Source organism: Pseudoliparis swirei, chromosome 17 (genome assembly GCF_029220125.1).
Source record: "Pseudoliparis swirei isolate HS2019 ecotype Mariana Trench chromosome 17, NWPU_hadal_v1, whole genome shotgun sequence".
In the NCBI taxonomy this organism is placed as follows: domain Eukaryota; kingdom Metazoa; phylum Chordata; class Actinopteri; order Perciformes; family Liparidae; genus Pseudoliparis; species Pseudoliparis swirei.
Genome location: NC_079404.1, coordinates 23,753,192 through 23,774,672, shown reverse-complemented (window position 1 = coordinate 23,774,672; position 21,481 = coordinate 23,753,192). Strand labels below are relative to the sequence as shown.

General features: G+C 44.5%; 3 protein-coding genes across 8 annotated transcripts in view; 1 reads left to right on the top strand and 2 right to left on the bottom strand.

The window, feature by feature from the left end:
• Positions 1-1,759, bottom strand: part of slc17a5 (solute carrier family 17 member 5) — a 30,841-nt gene extending 29,082 nt beyond the window's left edge. The window contains exons 1-3 of the mRNA XM_056435641.1: positions 1,643-1,759; positions 485-681; positions 149-382 (exon numbers count right to left, since the gene is read on the bottom strand). Coding sequence (XP_056291616.1) covers positions 149-382; positions 485-681; positions 1,643-1,721 — 510 coding nt within the window. The 5' untranslated portion in view covers positions 1,722-1,759. The remainder of the gene's footprint in view (positions 1-148; positions 383-484; positions 682-1,642) is intronic.
• A 3,255-nt stretch (positions 1,760-5,014) lies between these two features.
• On the top strand, positions 5,015-16,241 carry arhgef33 (Rho guanine nucleotide exchange factor (GEF) 33). Its single transcript, XM_056435642.1, has 17 exons — positions 5,015-5,320; positions 7,643-7,686; positions 8,592-8,756; positions 8,935-9,056; positions 9,398-9,516; positions 9,605-9,724; positions 10,089-10,215; positions 10,687-10,819; positions 12,023-12,130; positions 12,320-12,412; positions 12,531-12,679; positions 12,765-12,854; positions 12,948-13,111; positions 13,850-14,301; positions 14,820-15,035; positions 15,131-15,273; positions 15,370-16,241. The coding sequence occupies exons 1-17, from the start codon at positions 5,083-5,085 to the stop codon at positions 15,479-15,481; spliced, it is 2,595 nt and encodes an 864-aa protein (XP_056291617.1). The 5' UTR covers positions 5,015-5,082; the 3' UTR covers positions 15,482-16,241.
• A 207-nt stretch (positions 16,242-16,448) lies between these two features.
• Positions 16,449-21,481, bottom strand: part of LOC130207452 (mitogen-activated protein kinase kinase kinase kinase 3-like) — a 39,985-nt gene continuing 34,952 nt past the window's right edge. For 4 of the 6 annotated variants that reach the window (XM_056436074.1, XM_056436077.1, XM_056436078.1 and 1 more), the window contains 7 exons: positions 21,005-21,176; positions 20,634-20,702; positions 20,421-20,513; positions 20,233-20,303; positions 19,886-19,941; positions 19,742-19,792; positions 16,449-19,287 (listed from right to left, as the gene is read on the bottom strand). In XM_056436074.1, coding sequence (XP_056292049.1) covers positions 19,200-19,287; positions 19,742-19,792; positions 19,886-19,941; positions 20,233-20,303; positions 20,421-20,513; positions 20,634-20,702; positions 21,005-21,176 — 600 coding nt within the window. In that variant the 3' untranslated portion in view covers positions 16,449-19,199. The remainder of the gene's footprint in view (positions 19,288-19,741; positions 19,793-19,885; positions 19,942-20,232; positions 20,304-20,420; positions 20,514-20,633; positions 20,703-21,004; positions 21,177-21,481) is intronic. The other 2 variants (XM_056436075.1, XM_056436079.1) reach the window with 1 other exon arrangement.

The following is a 21,481-nucleotide window of genomic DNA, read 5'->3' as shown; positions in this document are numbered from 1 at the left end:
TTATTTACACAGAAAACCAAAGTCTCTCCAACATAAACAGACTCGAGCTCCTCCAGACCAGCTGCAGAGGTGAACAGCTGGTCAGTCTTATGACGTCACCTCAGGACAGGTATATATATATTTCCTGTGCCCCCTATGTGTGACTCACCTCTCCGATGCCCTCCAGCACCCTGACGGCGATGAGGTAGCTCGGCCCCAAGTCGGCGGCCACTGGGGTGAGCAGCGTGAAGACTACAGTTCCCAGGATGCCGAAGCCCAGCAGCCACTTGGGCCCGTAGCGGCCGGCCAGGTAGCCGCCGGGCACCTGCGTCAGGATGTAGCCGTAGAAGAAGGAGCCCAGGATCCAGCCCTGAGTCTTAGAGTCCCAGTCGTACACGCTGGCCTGCAGGGAGGAAATTAAAATCAATAGAATATTCCTTTAAGTCAACAAAAAGATGTTAATGTGAGTCTCTGTGTGGGATGGACCGGTTCCGCGGCTCCTCACCGCGTTGACGTGTTTGGGCCGAGCCGGGGCGGCGTGGGCCGGGCAGACCGAGCTGCTGTGGTTGCCGCCGGAATGCCGGGTGCTGTTGAGCATGTCCACCATGGCCACGCTGAGGTTCACCCGCAGGGAGTAGACCACGAAGAAGCCGAAGGAGGAGAGCAGCGCCAGGCCGTAGCGGGAAGAGCCGCATGCCGGAGCTGCAGGGAGAGACGGAGAACCCGAATATTATTATTAGAATCAACGTTTGACACGCATGAGCGTCGTCTACAGGAAAGAAACGCAGAAGAAAACAAACTTCATGTTTTAACATCAAAATGGATATTTAGGTTTTCTCCTGCACATTAATTTGGTCTTTTTATAGTTTTATATCTGAATATAAACCACTGAGTGAGACTTATATTGAACTACGAATTCAAAAAAAGTATCATATAAAAGACGTCACGTTTTCTTACTTATTTTAATCTGCAGCCCCAAAAAAAGCCTATACTCTTACCATATTATTAAAATGAAAACGCCTAATAACTTTATCACCAATTATACATATAAATATATATTTTATATATGTATACAAATATATATATATAGTATAAACAATGCATTTTATTAAAGTAAATTATGGAGTATAATAAGTGTCTCTCTGCTCCGACATGTTTGATTACTCTTATCTCACATTTTTGTTTCCATAGAAAACAAAAGTCTCAACATAAACAAACAGACTCGAGCTCCTCCAGACAAGCTGCAGAGGTGAACAGCTGGTCAGTCTTATGACGTCACCTCAGGACAGGTAAGAAACCCGTGACTCGGGTGATGACACCGATGGACGTGGCGAGAATGCTATAAAAAAAAGCTTTTATGTTCAGATTTACTTACAGTTTGTAAAAGACTGAGCGAATGTTTTCCATTAAATACAAGAACCAAAGGAGCGGAAACGACAACAACAATGTTAGTGACTATATTAACTAATTTAATGCTACATTTGAGTATTTACAACTTTAATAAGTGAAGGGAAACGCAACACATGAATGCAGTTAAAAGTTATTTTGCTTCCAAGACTTTAACCGAAATGTGAGGCATATGTGGCCCGACCCCGAACCGTGTAAAAACGTGATTTAACGTGTAAAAACGTGACGTAAACCGGCGATATTTGACTAGTTTCACCTCTCGGGACTTTGTCTTCGGTGCTCCGGTGAAGGAGCGGCGTGTGGTCCCCCTCCGTGTCCGAACCGGAGGGCAACATCTCTCCGGTCAAAGTTAAACCGTCTGCCGCCTCGCGAAGCTGGAGCCAGACGACAACAACGGAAGCCCACTTTGGTCAGGCTGCGCGCTGGTCACGTGACGACGGACACCGGACCGGAAATGAAGGGATTTCTACCTTTTTAAAATATGTATTGTTATTTTTATTTTATTACTAAAATCTCTGTATTTTTATTTGATTAGGATTGGGCTCAACTCGATGACATTTCTTCAATCATGATTTTAAAAAAGTGCCAGGTAAACCGTAAACAGTTTTGTCTTTAAAAAAAAAAACTAGCTAGCTTTTAATGTTGTTCCGTCAGGATAGACACAGTACCGGAAACCAGGGATTTCTACCTTTTGAATATATATTTTTATGTTATTGTATTACTAGAATCTCTATATTTTATTTTAATTTATATCCGGCTCAATTTGATGTTATGTCTTTTATTTAAAAAAAAAAGTGCCAGGAAAACCGGAAACTCTAAAAAAAACATGCACCAGGAAGCTAGCTTTCACTCTAAGTAACATTGTATTTCGTTTAAAATATGTATCTATATTCCTAATATCTTTACATTTTATTTGATGATGATTCTGCTCAACTTGAATAAAAACTGGAATAAAAACAACAACGTGAAAACCGGAAGCAAAAAAAAGAAGAAGAAAAAACCGAGGCAGCAGGAAGCTGACTTCACTGACGTCACGTGACGAGTTACCGGACCAGTTAGGGATTTAAAAAAATCTTTTTACTTTATTTGTACTCCTACTTTATGGTTACTATATTACAAGTAAATGCTATGAATTCAACATGTTATTTAAGTAAAACGTAGCATCAAAATAAAGTAATAATACTCATTATCTTATAATTGTACTAAAGTACATTTACTTAATAATTTTCTGGCACTGATAAAAACTTGTTTAAAAACAAAATAAATCATGAATATGGTGCTATGAATAAAAAAGTGGAATAAGACACAATTAGTTTTGTTTTTTGTGAGAAATACACATTACAGTTCATTCTCCATGGAATCAGGTGATGGTCGTTATGTAACCTCCAGACACACGTGTGTTGTTGAGGAAGCAGCTCAGCTCTGTTTCCTTATTGACTCATCGTCTCTCCCGCAGACAAAGAGACACATGCTGTGGATGTGAAGACAGGCAGACAGACAGACAGACAGACAGACATACAGGCAGACAGACAGTAAAGCAGACAGACAGAAGTGGCTGTCATCCAGATGTAGAGCTGGGTGTGCCTATGGATGATGCTATGTATTATATATATATATACATATGTATGTATACATATATAATATATATATATTATATAGCTATATACATTATATATACATATATAGCTATATATAATAAATATACATATATATTATATACATATATATTATGTATATATAATATTCCTCTGTCCTTATCCTTCTCGACCTTTCTGCAGCATTTGACACCGTGAACCACCAGATCCTGATCTCTTCTCTTCAGGACCTGGGGATCTCAGGCACTGCACTCGCGCTTTTCTCTTCCTATCTTAACGCCCGCACCTACCGGGTAACTTGGAGAGGATCTGTGTCTGATCCTTGTCCTCTCACTACTGGGGTTCCTCAAGGCTCCGTCCTGGGTCCCCTCCTCTTCTCTCTGTACACAAATTCTCTCGGCTCTGTCATTCGTTCGCATGGCTTCTCCTACCATAGCTATGCCGATGACACCCAACTGATCTTCTCGTTTCCACCGTCCGAAACACAGGTGGCGGCACGAATCTCTGCCTGTCTGACTGACATCTCTCAGTGGATGTCTGCTCACCACCTGAAGATCAACCCTGACAAGACCGAGCTACTATTCCTTCCAGGGAAAGGCTCCCCCACCCACGACCTGACTATCACCTTCAACAGCTCTGTGTTGGCCCCTACCCTGACTGCCAGGAACCTCGGGTGACACTCGACAGTCAACTCTCCCTGACGGCCAACATCGCTGCGACGACGCGTTCCTGTAGGTACATGCTGCACAACATCAGGAGAATACGGCCTCTTCTTACTCAGAAGGCGGCGCAGGTTCTGATCCAGGCTCTGGTCATTTCACGCCTTGACTACTGCAACTCCCTCCTGGCTGGTCGACCTGCTAAGGCCATCCGACCCCTGCAGCTCATCCAGAATGCAGCAGCTCGACTGGTCTTCAGCCTCCCGAAATTCACCCACACCACTCCGCTCCTCCGCTCTCTCCACTGGTTACCGGTGGCTGCTCGCATCCGCTTCAAAACACTGGTCCTGGCGTACCGTGCTCTAGACGGATTGGGCCCCGTCTACATCCGGGATATGGTCACACCGTACACCCCGGCACGTTCGCTCCGCTCGGCAACAGCCAATCGTCTTGTGACTACTGCACCTCGAGCTAATCACTCGAAACCCAGACTGTTTGCTGTCCTGGCTCCTCAGTGGTGGAACGAGCTCCCCACTGACATCAGGACAGCAGAAAGTCTCTACATCTTCCGTCGGAGACTGAAAACACACCTTTTCCGACTATATCTGGATTAAAACACAGATTAGCACTTCAGTGGCACTTAGATAGCACTTACTTATGGTACTTTTGTAGTTCGACTATGTTGAGGAAATGTTACTTCCTGTATTCTTGTTGTTCTTAGTTTGTACTCTAGGTTGAAATGCACTTATTGTAAGTCGCTTTGGATAAAAGCGTCTGCTAAATGACATGTAATGTAATGTAATAATATATATGTATATGACTTTTTTTCGTCCCGATGTGCGCGCACACGCCGGCATCGGAGCTCTGCGGCGCGCGAGTCGGAGAGCCGAGAAGAGTTAACGCGACACGTAGAGACAGAATGACACGCTGCTGGTTAGAGACGACCAACATCAGATCGGTCAGGACGCAAAGTCGCTAAGTAACACAAGTGGCATTACGCATTGTTGATTATTTTCGCGCATGCGTACCAGTTATGTGCACCCCTGACAATTAATAATAATAATGCTTTAACCTTCCACAGATTGTTTTCACTAAAAAGCCCTGCAGCCATGACACTTCTCCCAGAGCTGTTGCCGTTCCACATGCTGACCTCTGACCTGACTCTCTTCATGAGGAACAGGAGGTCGAACCACCCGAAATAATCAGATTAATATCTACAACCGACTTCTTTCCATGCAGAAGACCTTCAGCCTCCCCTGCAGCAGAGGACCACCACACTCACCTGGACCCTCCATTCCCAGCCGGGTCACGCCTGCGTCAGCCCAACGGGTCAGCGGCGCCCGATGAACAGAGCGCGCTCTCTCCGCAGCGGCGTTCCCATGTCCCTCTCGTCTCCGGAGACAAGGGTGTGTTTGTGTTGAAAGGGAAATGATAGGACTCACATGCTTTCTGTCGGCTTCTTCAGAGGGAAACACGTCAGACGAGCAGACCGACGGGATCGGAGGACGTCAGGACCGGACGGCTCTGAGGCGGACTGGACTGGACCGGACCGGATCAGAACCGGATACCTGAACATGGAGAACGGCCAAACGGAAGCTGTGGACAACATGGAGGACGTGTCCGAAGGTCCAGCTGGACTCAACAGAAACCTTCTGAAGAACTTTGAAGGAGAAGCTGCTGGTTTGTTTGTTAGTCTTTATTAATAATCCTGTGTATTTCCTCCAATAATCAATGGATTTAAAGGGTTAAACTGATTGATTCTTCAGGTGCTCCAGCTACACTCGACTTCAAAAGATTCAATGACTAAAGTCACCTGAATATTCTCCAGCTTTTCTGTACTGACAGACATGCTGACACATCTTCAATGAGCTGAGACCGCCGCATGAATAAATACACTGAAGCTCGTGGCTTCAGGAGAAACACGCTAAACAAAGTGTTTACACAAGCTAAACAAAGTGTTTAAACACGCTAAAGATACAGAGAACACATCCTTCGAACTCAATGAGACAACTCTGCTGCACATTTGTATTCATTTTGTAGTTGTTTGGTGTCTCTTTGTAGTTGTTTTGTGTCTCTTTGTAGAAGTGTTTTGTCTCTATGAAGTTGTTGTGTCTCTTTGTAGTTGTTTTGTGTCTCTTTGTAGTAGTGTTTTGTCTCTATGAAGTTGTTGTGTCTCTTTGTAGTTGTTGTGTCTTTGTAGTTGTTTTGTGTCTCTTTGTAGTTATTTTGTGTCTCTTTGTAGTTGTTTTGTCTCTTTGAAGTTGTTTTGTCTCTTTGTAGTTGTGTTGTCTCTTTGTAGTTGTGTTGTCTCTTTGTAGTTGTTTTGTGTCTCTTTGTAGTTGTTTGGTGTCTCTGTAGTTGTTTTGTGTCTCTTTGTAGTTGTTTTGTGTCTCTTTGTAGTTGTGTCTCTTTGTAGTTGTTTTGTGTCTCTCTGAGTGATGTTCTGCAGGTGAAGGCCAGAGGGCCCCTGACACGTTGGGCCTGATCAATAATCCATACATCCCTTCAACACATTAGCGTTAACTGGATTCCCCGCGCGGCGTGCTGAGCATTAGCTCGTGTCACAGCGTTAGCTCTAATGTTGTTGGTCCGTTACTTTCAATGAACGCACAATGGAGCGTCATGCGTTTCCTTATCGGCGATCACTGAGTGAATGGATTCAGCCCCCTCGTCTCCGTGTGGAGGTCACATGGACACGGCAGCTGAAGGTCGTCATCTTCTTTGTGCTCCGCCAGTTACTAAATGTTACGCAATCACGCGATAATATATACGCCACGCACGTATTCCAGACGGCGCTCTGCGATGTCGACATTTACTCCACAAACAAACACAAACACGAGCTTTGTGCGTTCACACAAGCAGCCGCCTGTCCGGCTGCAAGAGCAACGCGGCCACAACATGGAGGACGGCTCCTGCAGGGGAGGAGGAGCCGTCACATGACGGCTGGGACTCGTCCTGTGGCCGTCAAGCTAGGAGGTGTGTCCACAAAGAGACACACACCAACTACAAAGAGACTCAAAGAACTACAAAGAGACACAACAACTAAGAGACTCAAAGAACTACAAAGAGACACACAACAACTACCAAGAGACACGACACAACTACTAAGAGACACACAACAACTACAAAGAGACTCAAAGAACTACAAAGAGACACACAACAACTACCAAGAGACTCAAAGAACTACAAAGAGACACACAACAACTACCAAGAGACACACAACAACTACTAAGAGACACACAACTACAAAGAGACTCAAACAACTACAAAGAGACACACAACAACTACCAAGAGACACGACACAACTACTAAGAGACACACAATAACTACAAAGAGACTCAAAGAACTACAAAGAGACTCAAAGAACTACAAAGAGACACACAACAACTACCAAGAGACACGACACAACTACTAAGAGACACACAACAACTACAAAGAGACTCAAAGAACTACAAAGAGACTCAAAGAACTACAAAGAGACTCAAAGAACTACAAAGAGACACACAACTACCAAGAGACACGACACAACTACTAAGAGACACACAATGTCCCAAAGAGACACACAACAACTACAAAGAGACTCAAACAACTACAAAGAGACACGCAACAACTACAAAGAGACACGCAACGACTACAAAGAGACACACAACTACAAAGAGACTCAAACAACTACAAAGAGACACACACCTACAAAGAGACACAAAACTACAAAGACACAAACAACTACAAAGAGACTCAAACAACTACAAAGAGACACCTACAAAGAGACACAAAACTACAAAGACACAAACAACTACAAAGAGACTCAAACAACTACAAAGAGACACACACCTACAAAGAGACACAAAACTACAAAGACACGAACAACTACAAAGAGACACACAACAACTACAAAGACACAACACAACTAGGGAGCAGAACACTTTTGACCTTTGCGTCTCGTCGGTGAGAAGTGAGATCTCTCTGAGGGTTTGAAGTAGATAAATCTTCTTCTTCTTCTAGATAAAGAGGAAGAAGCGGCGGAGATGAACCGTGAGGTCGTTCAGGTAATAAAATCATTTTAACATTTCATTTGATACTTTGGGCGTCTGGACCATGTGACGTGTGTCATGTGACCTTCTTAACGAATGTAGACTTCACTTCAGGCTTTTCAGCTCACTGGGATCGTCATATTATTTGTGGGACGGGGACGATGACGTCATACTTATTTTAAAAACGGGATTAAAACCTTTCAAGGCTTTAAAATGAAATCAATAAAACAAAGAACAGAGGACTTTTACTGCCATAAACACAAATACATGGAATAACACTCGTCACACAACCAGCTGACTCCTTTACGCGTAACCGCTGTTGTTGTTGTTGTTGTGGCTGTAATTAATGTGATTTCAGTTGTTAGTGTGGATTATTTAGAGAATCAGATTAGAGAAAAACAACAACTAAAAGTTCAAGTTATGAACTTATAAACATTGTGTCAGGAAATCAAAGATCCTTCAAAAAGATCAAAAACGTTGGCTGAACTTGATCAAATTAAATAAAGACCTGAGAGAGAGGGGGGGAGAGAGAGAGAGACAGAGGGAGAGAGAGAGAGAGAGAGAGAGAGAGGGAGGGAGGGAGGGGGAGAGGGGGAGAGAGAGAGAGAGAGGGGGAGAGAGGGAAAGAGAGAGAGAGAGGGGGAGATAGAGAGAGCCCGAGAGAGAGAGAGGGAGAGCCCGAGAGAGAGAGGGAGAGAGAGGGAAAGAGAGAGAGATAATTGATGTCTGAGAAACCAAAATACATTGATTACAAAAATAAACCGATTGAAAAATGAGACCTAAAATACTCCTGGACCTAAAATAACAAAATAAAAACGGAATGAATTCAGAGACACAAACATCAGAACAAGAGGAGTTCACGTGACAACCGGAGGCTTCATGGAGAAACAACATTCACGAAACGTGTCCTTGTGATGCAGCTGCAGGGCCTGGTGGCGGAGCTGCGCGAGGGGCTCCACGGCGCCCTCACGGAGCTGTGCGAGCTGCGCCACAGGGACCGAGGCCTGGAGGCGGAGCTCCGAGCCCACCAGAGCGACGTGGACGACAAGATCATGAGCCTCAAGAACTCACTGAACACGTTCCAGGTACACACACACACACACACACAGTGGAGTTAGCAAGCGAGCTAACCAACTAGCCAGCCGCCAGTATACAAGTAAAATGGATTAAAACTGCTTCACTAGATATTGCAACGCGACGAGTTTCAGGCCCACGGACAATGACACTGCAATGAGACTGATAATTGGTGCAATGTGCTGGTAGGAGGAGCTTAATGCGGCGCTGCTGCACATACATGACGTCTCCAGCCGGCAGAGGGAGGTGCAGCGGAGGATCGAGCTGCTGTCGTCAGAGAGCACCAAAGACTTCATCTTTGTTCCACACAGGTAGGACGCCAACATATGGAATATACTGTGTGTGTGTGTATATATAAATATTATATATATATATATAGAATACATATTTATAATATATATATACATTATATATAATATATATAATACATATTTCTAATATATACATATTATATATATAAATATTATATATATATATATATAAACACGGCACAGATATCCACAGAAATACATTATAAGTTCCTCTATTGCGTTCTTATCACTGATTTCTAGTTTTTTAATATTTCTATATATGTCGAGTTTTTGTCCTCTGAACAAAAAGCTTTTGTAAAATAAGTTTTAATCTGTTTTTTTTCCCATCGGTCCAAATGCAGAAGGAACTCCAGGGCAGATGTTCTGGAGGAACACATCTCGGACCTCAGTACCATCCAGCACTTCTTCTCCGGCCCGCCGCTCGGCAGCTCACCGCAGAGGAGCGCCACGTCCACCCACAGTGAGTCTGTGTGAGGACTGAAGAAGAGGAGGAGGAGGAGGAGGAAGCTCAAGTCAACATACCCACATGGGATGTGTTTTTGTTGCAGCCTCCGTCTCGGAGCAGGAGGCCCAGCAGCGGAGAGGCTGCCCGTCCACGCCTCCGGCCTGGGGCGAGAGGAGGCGGAGCCGAGACGACGCGGAGACGCTCGGCATCCCGACGGAAAACAGTGAGGGAATACCACAAGAGATGATGGAACTGCTCCCAGAATGCATTGCAGGGAGGAGGCTCCAGGAGAAAATCTGTTTTCTGAAGTTATTTAGAGCCACTGGTTGGTGGATAGAGCCAGGCTAGCCGTTTCCCTCCGTTTCCAGTCACTATGCTAAGCTAAGCTAACTCTGGCCCGTCTCCAGGCCTTAAATTTGAAACGGAAAGAATTTTCCAAAATGTCGAACTTCTCCTTTAACATTCAAACAGACGTTTAAAGCAGAAATATAGTTTTTTTTCTCATTTTTCTTCAGTCATCACAGACGACATCGTCCAAAGCCCAAAACAATGACGTCATCTAAAGCTGAATCCGTGTGTTTCTGCAGGCAAGAGACAGCGAGTGGCTCTGGAGCTGCTGGAGTCGGAGAGGGTTTACGTGTCTCACCTGTCTCTGCTGCTGAAGGCCAACATCTCCTTCAACGGCTCCGACGGCCTCGGCGGCATAGGCAAGCGGTAGGCTCGAAATCCAGAAATCAGAAGGTCTTAGAAACGCAGAACGTACAGAGAAGATCTGTCCATAGATATGACCCTGAAAACCCAATAAAAATCTTTATCTATTTCTATCTTTGTGTCTGAAATCTAGTTATTCCAGGAGAGGCTGCTGATCTAATTCCTGAGCTCAGTCAGTGGATGACAGGAAACCCTCTAATCAAATAAAAGCAGGTTATAAACACGAGTGGGAGCGAGAAGATGCTCTTTAAAGGAGGGAGTCTCTCCTTGTAATGGGATCACGGCTTAAGATACAAATACACGTGGCCCCCGGCGCCAATGAAGGAGGTGCAAATGGTATTTTTAATTGATTGCATTTGTTCTAACCTGCAGCCAGACGCACTTTAAAGTGATGTTCCCACGTTGGTCGTCTTGTTTCTTCTGTATGAACAGAGAAAGTTTTCACCACCTTCTCCTCTTTCTCGCCGTCCTCAGGCCGTTTCCCAGCACCCTGAGGTTCCTGATCCAGCAGCACCTTGAGCTGCTTCACACTCTGCAGGAACGCGTGCTCAAGAGCCAGTGGCAAGGCATCATGGGAGATGTGTTCATGAGGCTCACCAGCAAAGAGGTGCACTGCAAAACTGTGCCCACCAGTCATAGATTTATATATATATATATATATAATTTGATATATATAATATATATCTTATATATATATATAAATAAAATATATTTATATGTATTGTAAAAATTTATATATATACATATAAGAATTATAACTAGAATACTTATTAGCATTTCTTTAATTTTCAGATATATTGTTTCATTGACTTCTGTTTGTATTTATTATTTTTATAAGCATATTAAATCACTCTTTAAAAAATCCATGTTGATTGACAGCATGGCACTTCAATAAATAGCAAAAACAATAAGGGAAATAATAAAGTGTAGGAAATGTTGTTTATCATATTATTTTTTCCTCTTTATTATTATTATCTATTTATTTATTCATTTATTTTTGTTTGGATTCTTGAATCTCTTGTTTGCACTTTTTTTTGCTGATTCTTGTAATATTTTTTTGTAAAAATTAAATTAAATACACCAACACCACAAACCACAGCCTCCGAAATAACCCCGGAGTAGAATCGTCTCTCTGTGGAGCACCAAACGTGAACATCTCCAGAATTATCTGGAATTTCTGTGGATATTTTTAACAACCACGTAAAAAAATATAAAGTGTTGGCCCTCCAGTTTAATCGCTCGTAAATAACAAAACTCGACATTTGCAGTTCAAAAGTTCGGGTCTTGTGACCGGGCCGGTCCTAATGAGTTTCAATCCGGACCTTAAATGAAATGTCAAATTCCAGCGGAGCCATGTGGAGCGAGACAACAGAGATGTTTGTTGTCTCTCGACAACGTTACTGTGTTTTGTGATATTCGGCGGTTGCAAAGCTCGGCTGCTAAAAACAAACAGCTAACGCGGCCATTAGAGCCAATGTGTGGCTAACTGGCTCTGAGGGATCGGGAGGGAATGAGGTAATTGGTAGGAACACCGATCTATTTAAACACAATCAAGGAAGGTTGGCAATGCATTGTGGATCTTCGCTCACGGAAAGCCCGAAATAAATACATAGAATGAAAGGAATCTTCTAACTACAAGCACATTTAGTCGTTTATTTGACCTCCTATAATGTCAAAATCCAACATCAAACCTTTTTTTATCGTTATTTTATTTGTCTAGTTTCTCGTCTTTACATTTAAATACGAATTAGACGCAAATTATACGATGTGCTGGAAGTAGTGAATGTAAACCCAGACTTTCTCTCCACAGAGCGACTTCTTGGACTTTTACGTCTCCTACCTGAAGGAGCTCCCGGACTGTCTGTCGGTCGTCTCCGTGCTCGCCTCCGGCTCCATGAAGTCTTCTGCCTTCCTGGAGGTAACGCACATATGGACACGATGGAGGACATCAGGGAGTAGTGCACTGCCTTAGATGATGCAACAGGGACAGGATGTGAGAGAAGGGGATGAAAAGAGAAGCAATCCCTGTGGCGCCTAGGCAACTAGCGTAGAACTCCCTCGTAGCCGCCGCTAATAAAGTCTCAATGCTTCTACCTGCTTCTGTCAGAGTGAAATAATGGGCGACGAATCCAGACCCTCCCTCCACACCCTACTCCTTCAGCCGGTTCAGAGGATCCCCGAGTACCTGCTGCTGCTGCAGGTTAGATCACTACAACAGTGTGTGGTGCGTTTCATACAATGAGTAGGGCTGTATCTCTGTGTGTGTGTGTGTGTGTGTGTGTGTGTGTGTGTGTGTGTGTGTGTGTGTGTGTGTGCAGGGGCTGCTGAGGCAGACCAATGCAGAGCACCCGGACTACTACCTGCTGCTGGTCGGCATCCAACATCTCCGCTCCTTCACGGCTCAGTACCACCACCTCCTGCAGCACAACCAGGAGCTCCTGCTGCTCAACCGCAAGGAGGTGACGAGGTCAGGATTACTGCAGAAAGACAGCATCACATGACACGACGTGTTCTCGCCGTTGAGTCAGCGTGTCGGTCCATGGCCCCCGCAGGTCCACCGTGACTCAGCTGTTGAAGACGGTGGAAAGTGGGATTCAAGCCAACAACATTGGCTCCCCGTACCCACGCAACGGCGCCATTTTGTGAGTGTTTTTGGGCATCCTTAACTTCCCGGTGGCTCAGCTCACCCTAACCCAGCTCCATGATGAAGCCTCTTGTGTGGATTGTCCTCACAGAGAACAGGCCAACCAGGTGAAGCGGAGCCTTCTGGAGCAGATCCAGTCCCATCGTTTCCAGGAGTGGGACCGGGATCCCGAGACTCACCGTTACGACTCGGAGTGGCCCCCCCAGCTCCCTTTCTTCAGCCCGGACCTGGACTCGCGGAACCACAAACCAACAGGTGTGTGTGTGGTCACGGAAGCTTCTGGTTAAAATAGAATGCTAGGAGTTTTATAGGAGGCGTCCGTTTGTTGAGCAGTATTTGATCCAACCGGCACGCCCGCTGCATAGCAGTCTGACAGGTCAGGAGCGCGTCATTCTTAGGCCATGAGCTGAAGTGCATGACGCAAGAGCATTTAGGGCTCGTCCAACTCCACTTTAGCTGCTTAACGGCACATGTTTCAGGTGCAAAGATGCAAAGGGGTTGAAATGAGTCCCATAATCAGTCATAGCCTTCAGTTGAGGAAGTGGAACATCTCCGTCTCCCAATCCTGTCCCATCAAACGGCTCCATGTCACTGCATCCGAGAAGAGGCACGGTATTACTTGTCTGCACATCCCTGCGATCGGAGTGTACGTGTCTTGTGGAGGCGACCGTACGATCTGAATCCAAGTGCATCTGAAAGTGTGCGTTGGTATCCCTTTAACTTTTCACTAACATCTCGTCCAGCCTTTGAACGGTGCCAAACTTGTTCAGACTTCATAGAAAGTACTTCTTTTGGAGCATACCGAACCCTTTTGGGTAGCACGCTTGGAGTTGGTGTGAATGATGTCTATTGCTCAAGGACACATCAAGGAGACTTTGGTTTACCGATCCACCCCGGTAAGGGTCTGCGTCGTCAAGGCCCCTCTTGAATGAAGACATTTTCTGGCAAATTTGGACTAATTCCCTTCAATGCACTCCTGGATATGGCTTTCAGGTCTCGGCAGTATCCCAGAGAGCGAGGCGTCTGAGACGGCCATGTCGTTCCAGCGTCACCTGCCCTTCAGACCCGCAGACTTCCGCCATGTTCAACCGGGCTCTGCTCTGGCCGACGCCCTCGGAGAGTTCCTCCTCCCTCCAGACCCTCCGCGGATGGAGAGCCTCTACGAGGAGGACCGAGGCTCCCTTCACGACGTGCCCATGTTCGACCGCTGCTCCTCCGCCTCTTCGGATTCCTCCATCGACATCGCAAAGTGCCCCAAAGCGCCCGCGGCGTCGCACTACGCGACGGCGGCCAACGTGTCGACGATCCGCGACGCCTTTGGCAACGGCGGAAGCCACGGCAACGGTTCCAAACTGCCCAACAGAGGATGCGTGTCTCCGGATGAAGCCGTAATGATGCGCCGCAATCAGCATCGCCCCCTACAGGCCAGCCAGCGCAAGAGCAAGGTGAGCCCGCTTGTGTTCACGCTTAGAAATAAGGTTTTCAAAAAAGGGTTCAACCTGAAGGGCTGAAGTTCTACACAGAACCATCTGAAGACTAAAGGTTCCACGAAGAACCCCTTTCATCCAAAGAAAGAGTTCTTCAAGGATAGTTGAAGGTATGGGTGTTTAAAAGAGAATGCTGTGAACACAGCAGTTAAAGGGGGAAAGGTTCTGGATTGAACCTCCGGAGAGGGTTCTGGGTGGAACTATTACACCACCAATGAGTTCTGTGTAGTGCTCATAGAGGGTTCTAGGTGGAACCATTACCCCACAGATGAGGTCTGTGTAGTAGCGCTCATAGGTGGTTCTGGGTGGAACCCTTTAAGTTGGGGGTTCCAGAATGAAAGATGGTTCTCGTATATATGGGGACAAGCCAAAGAAACCTCTATGGTTCCAGGTAGCATCTGTATTCCTCAGGTTGTACGTAGAGAGAAGGATTCTGAAAACATGAACAGTGTGTCTGTCTTCTCTGGCCGTTCTAGTCGCTGAACGGCCTGCAGATGGACAACACCGTGGGGGGTCTGGATGGGGGTCCGCTGTCAGACCACCTCCAGAGGGTGGGACTGGGCAGCCATGCCAAGCTGGAGCGCCAAGGCAGCAAAGGGTGTCCCACCCCGTCCCGTAGGGTCCACAGCCCCCCGGGGAACCGAGCGGACATCGACAAACAGGGCGATGACCTGCATGGGCCGCTCAGCATTGTGGGTAGTCAACCAATCAATATATATTCACCGCGAAGCTTTAAAAAAGGTACGGAATCATGGTGACATAATAATATTGTGTTCAACCCCACAAGGACTCTGGGTTTCAATCGTGGGGGGAGGAGTCAAAGTGGAAGGGCGGGGCCGAGGAGAATAACCACGCCCACTTCAGCGAGAGGAGTCGGAAGCAAGACAAAGGAGGCTTCAGGAGCTCCTTCAAGAAGCTCTTCAAGAAAAAGTAAGGATGGAATAATATGCACATGAATGAGATGAAAAGAGGAAGAAATGAACCCCCCCCCCCCCCCCCCCCCCCCATGCTCTCTCTCCCCAACAGGACCAGTGACGAGAAGAAAGAGAAGGGAGGTGAGAAGACACCAGAGAACGGTGAACATGAGAAACACCCCAAACCGGCCCATCTGGAGATCAACCGTGGAACAGCGGTATGAACTGATCAGTGTAAACTTGTTTATGACACCTTTATTACACAAGGTTGTCGCCACTATATAAGTTATTAGTTATGCTGCACAGATAAACACCATTTTGGCTTAGCGACGTTTCCGCTCATCATTTTCCAAACGCGAAGGACAACATGAGATAAACACGTGTCGCTCTCTTTTTGCGTTTTATTCTTATTTTCTTTCGATCTCACGAATATGAAGAGTTCAACAACACCTGCACACATCGACACAGGTGAAGGTGACATGTGAGTATGAAGTAGACAATCTCGTGGAAAGGTACAGCAGTGTGTGTGTGTACTGGTAGTTCCGTTAGCCGCTAACTTTGAGCTAAAACAATATAAATGTGATTATTTTAAATGTGTCCACTAGGGGGCAGTTTAACCCCATCTATCCTGCTCTGTAAATAGCGCTGCTCTACCTCCACTTTCTACTTTCTTTACTTTGTATTTTTTTTAAGGTTTTATTTGCTCCCAAACTTTCAAATCTGCACAAACCAAAATATATAAACTTTTTTTTAAAATTGGTTAACGTGTGTTTCACTGATAAATGCCTTCACCCATAACCAGGAAGTATTATATTGTGCGTAAACTCAGGACTATAAACATTCAGCTCTGATTAGCTGTGTGAGTTTATGTGTGTTTGAGCATTAAATGTTTTTTTTTGTCTCTTTATGCATCGGAAAGAGAGAAATGTGACAATCGAGAAGGTTAAATAAAGGTTATGAATAAAGGTCAATAACTGAACATGTGATTGTTTGACTTGAAGTTATTATCACAACTCATTTAACGTGGCAAGAAATGAAATAAAGGTATGAGCAGATAGATTATTGAAGCTTGAACTTTCTTTGGAATCGACCCTTTTTATCTAAAACATGAGCTCCTAATAAAATGTTTCAGCCGGTAGAAAAACATTTGGGAGTTTTTTTCGTGTGAGAAAAAAAACAAAAGCCGAAAGGTTTGAGTTCCTTCTTTTCTTTTAATGTGTTAACCTGTCATCTCATAAATCTGTTACACTTCTGAAACAAAATATAGGCAATTATACAGTATGTAAAACAAACCCATTTTTATTTTACACTATGTACATAACGTGTGCGTTGCATCATGAAAAACAAAAAAGACAAAAGGTGACGCGATGGAACAGAGGAGACCGTTGTTGTTGTTGTTTGTGTATCGGGAGCAGACTCAAATCGGTTATTAACGGGCGACTTTAACGACTAATTGATCTTTTTTCCATGACCTCGTTACCAGCTGTTCCTGTGACTTCTTTAAAAACATTGCCGTGTTGCCTTCAGGCTGAGGACTAAACGTGGGGTTTTATGGCGGCGGGAAAATTAATGGAAGAGTCATTCAATCCCACAGAAACGTATTCGGTAAAAAAGAAAGAAAGAAAAAAAGTCCCTCAAAAATGAAAAGTTATGAAAAAAATTAGAAAAATTAAGAATACCTTTTTTTCTCCACTTGTGATTATTTACATGCAAATCAGACGAATAGTTTATTAATATCTGGGATAGGAGCTCAGTAGTGTTTCTAAAAGTATCTGTAACAATGTTAAAAACATATTTTGGTTTACATAAAAAAACAAAAAGTGTTTGTTCTTTGACATTAATCCCATTTAAACATTTATTTCCAATAAAAATATTAATCAATCAACGCAAATGGACTAAATGTGAAATGTGATTACTTTGGCTTCACGGCCGGACAAAGTCACCCAGGATGCTTTTGACACAAAGTTGTTGTTTGTTAAACGATGAAGCGGTTCAACGCGTGGCTGCTCACGCGCTGGAACAAGTTCACGTTTTAAAGGTTTCTGTACAACTTCACAGGCGAGAAAGAAATAAGAAGACAAATAATAATAATAATTTACATCCTCACAGTGGATTCGTGCTCGTTTTGAGCGACGAGCAACGAAAGCGTGAACGGAGCCGAGATGTCCTTTTCTCCAAAAGGACACCTGAAGTACTTGTGTGTTATTAGATGGTAAAAGTTTTAAAATCTTTAGTCAACTTCAGCTTTTTATTTAACTTTTAAGCGTGTTTAATCTTCCCTCAGTGTGCTCGGTGTGTTAGCTTGGTAACAGAACAGCTCATTTTACTTTTATACGTCACACAGAAGTTCAGTTCAATGCTATTATATTATTATTATTATTAATATTATTATTATTAAGTACGGAAGCCTTGAGAGGCCAGTCAGAAAAATCCAAGTAGATTCCTTCTCTTGAGTTTATGACTTCAGAACAGGTGGAAAGAAATATCGTTGAAGTAATATTTCTCATTTGTAATTTTTTTTAAACGTCTGTGAAACAGGTGACATTTTTTATTTTATTTATTATTCTAAAAATTATGTATTTTGTAGCTTTTTTCATCCCAGGATAATTTGAAGAAAAAAAAGTTGTGCTTTTATTCATATTTATAACACGAGGAGGTGCTAGTATCACAACAAAAACAATGAATTAATTAGTATTATTTTAGAAAATGAATCCGGCTTCCGTACTTTCATGAAACATTTCTGCTGAATAAAAATAAATCCGTGTAAATCCGTGTAAAGTGTGTATTAATATTCACTCGTTAAAGACCAGATCTGTATATGACGCACTTGTATGTGCATGTTCTACGTCCACACACACACACACACACACACGGTCATATATTACAATGACATCACATTTGTTTCTCTGTGCAAAAGTTTAACACCAGTGGTTAAAAATAAAAATTAAAAATAGCAAAATTTAGAAATTAAAGAAAAAGAAAATGAGGGATCCAAAACAAACAAACAAACAAACAAAACAAAACGGTGTAACTGTTGCCATGGCACAAAACGAGCATCAAAACCAAAAGAATGTGTTAAAACCGATCGAGGCTCCGGATTATGACGTCATCAGACACCGGGCTCTTTGCCTCCTGACCCTCGTCTCATGATCGGGGGGGAACCAGGAAGTGAATTCCACCCCCCTCCCCCTCCCCGGCCCCCCCTCCCTGTCAGTCCGTTTGACGCGCGCCGACCTACGTGACCCCACACGTCTTTATTAGTGTTCATCTCTCGTCAAAAAAATACTACATTTATATTTACAACAATTAAATAGAGGTCAATTAAGCACTTTGTGTGTCGACGCGAGCGGAGTTGGCGGGAAACAATAAAAGCTTCTTACTTTTTATTTGTATCCTTTAAAAGAAAAAAATATTTTCAAAAATCAACAATTAAAAAAAACAGGAAAGTCATCCTGGTGGTTAAAGTTACATCATGCCACAATAAATAAAGGGTAAAAAATAAAATAAAAAAAGGGGGTTGGAGGAAGACGGAGACGCTGAGGGACTTCTGTGCAGGATGGCTCTCGAGTGAAGCTTTAGCGCACGTAGCATTGTAGCATGTAGCAGTAGCATGTAGCAGTAGTAGTAGTAGTACGTGGAGGACTAGTAGTAGAAGTAGTGTCATCACCTCTGTGCAGGATAACAGTGGGACGGACTCAGGAAGGACTCTTGGCGGCGCCCCCCCCCCCAGCAGGTTTCTAAGCTCCGCCTCCAACTACGACGCGCGAAACTAACACACGTGTAAGACTAAAAGAAAAAGAAAAAAAAGAAAAACGACCAGGAACCCCACATCTGTAGCCGGCTCATCTCCACGGTTGGGATGAATGAGTGTGTGTGTGTGAGTGTGTGTGTCTCCCCAACCGGTTTGAATTAGTGGTGTGTGTGTGTGTTTACGTGTGTGTCTCAGTAGCTGTTTTCATGGCCGGCCAGGATGTAGAGGTTGCTGTGGGCTGTGGGGTTGTCCGTCGGCCGGCTCTCCAGCACCACCACCCTGCAACACAACACACACGTACACACACACACAGTTTAGCTCAAGGTCAAAGGTCACAGTGTATTTGACCTCTGACCCCCAGACGACAGAACAACCCACACAGGGTACACTGCAGAAGCCCTGTTCTTTGGAGGGACACATTAAAGACAATAAAGACACCAAAATCATCCGCTCAGTAGAGACTCAATGTGTGTGTGTGTGTGTGTGTGTGCAGGTTTATAACAATATTATTAAGATTAATTCACTGGATTTGACTCAAGATTGTTTTTCCTTATTTTTTTCCCTCAAACAAAACAGATGATTTGGGGTTCTTTGCCAACATCCCGTCAGAAACTCTCTTCCCGACACAGTTTCTTAAAAAAAAGCTCCCGATCAGAGACGTCGGCGACGCCGGGGGAGTCTCCCCCCCTCCCCCGACAGAAAAAAGAGGCGGGGCTTGGAGCAGCGAGTGTACCTGGGCAGAGCGCGGCCTCTGTCGGTGTCTGGATCTCTACAGTCGGCACGTCTTCGGTGATGACACATCAGAGAGGGTGTTAGCGTGTGTGTGCAAGTGTGTGTGTGTGTGTGTGTATGTTTATATGTGTGTGTGTGTCCTCACCTGTCTGAGCCCAGTAGTCTGAAGATGCGTGTGATGTCGGAGATCTCCTGCGTGACCTGATGAACACGTGAGACGGTTTCGGCTTTTTATTAATAAACCATTTTGTATTTAAAGAACTTAAATGGTAAAAAAAAATGTTTTAATTACATTAAATGAGTCATTTTATCTCACAGATCGCGTCATTGAAACTAAATAAAAACGTCTTTCTACGGTCTCAACAAAGAAAAAACAGACTTAATATTCTCTTCCCTTAAAACCCCCAAAATAAAAGAGGGCGTGGCCTATCTTTACGATGTTTAAACCTGCAAATGAATCCTCTACGTTCTTTGTATTGAGTGTTTTCCCACCTCGTTGGTCTTGAAGCTCCGCCCCTGCATGCCGTGCCTCCAGAAGGCCAGAACGCTGTCCTGGAGGCAAACTGAGGACAAACAACAACAAACATCGTTCCATCGCTTTCAGTTCAATAAAAAGACGTTTTTGGCGCCTCGAGTTTTATTTTTTTGCAGTTCTTTGTTTTCTCTTTTTTTTTTTTTACCGGTGGCCTCAATCTGGAAGTTGAAGGTGAGCTCGGCGGACAACTTCCTGCTGGATTTCAAGCGGCCCAGGAGGTTCACGATCTTTATGCTCCCTGTGGATGGAGGGAGGGGAGAGAGAGAGAGAGAGAGAGAGAGAGAGAGAGAGAGAGAGAGAGGTGGTCAACCCATTGCAATGAAAAGCTGCTCATGGTTGTGATCTGAAGGTGACTCACGGTCCAGGCAGACTAAGATGGTGTCTCTCTCCAGCTGAGTGACGTGGATCACGCAGGTCTGAGGCGTGTCTGCAGAGAGACGACAGCGTCACGTCGTGTTTCAACAGAAACGTTAGTTTAAAGGGACAGTACAGGAGGAAGTGGTTGTCACGTGCTTTAGGAGTCTATGCTTCATGTGTTAAAGCTGCATTAACTCTCCTGACCACCAGGGGGCGACTCCTCTGGTTGTATAGAAGTCTATGCTTCATGTGTTAAAGCTGCATTCTCTCTCCTGACCACCAGGGGGCTGTATCTATCTACTACACACTCTCTACCGCACACAGACACACTTCTAGACCCTCTAACAACAGAGCCGGGGACGCGGTCCTCACTTGCTTCCGTGAACCAGGAGGAAGTAGAGTTTGGGTTGACGGTGCCGAACCGGACCACCTGGTTGAGTTCGGTGCCTTTACTGACCGCCACGCAGATCAGAGGGTAGGTCTGCTCCGGGACCACCAGCATCTCAAAGACCTCCAGCGGACACGGCAGCGGGAAGTCGATGTTCTGTGGACGGAGACGGCGAGACGGACAACATGGACACGAATAAATCTCCTGAATTTCATGAATAAATCTGGTTGGTTCTCGTCAATTTCAGTCGTATCTTCACAGAATTGTTGCCGTGTGACTCGTTGGCCTCAGATGACTCAACCGTGGCTTCCTGGTTTCACCGAGGAGAATTTCACATAGATTGGTTAAAGGAAACGTTTTCAACACAATTTCAAGGGCTGTCAGAAAGATGACAATCTGACGGTTATGGTCAGCTTCTGGCTGATAAACAATCTTGTTTGGTCAAAAATACATTTTTCTCT

Coding starts and splice junctions, on each gene's coding strand:
- arhgef33 (XM_056435642.1), top strand. CDS start 5,083: ATGCTTTCTGTCGGCTTCTTCAGAGGGAAACACGTCAGACGAGCAGAC. Junction 7,687..8,591: donor TGAACCGTGAGGTCGTTCAG/GTAATAAAATCA, acceptor CTTGTGATGCAG/CTGCAGGGCCTGGTGGCGGA. Junction 14,302..14,819: donor CCAGCCAGCGCAAGAGCAAG/GTGAGCCCGCTT, acceptor TGGCCGTTCTAG/TCGCTGAACGGCCTGCAGAT.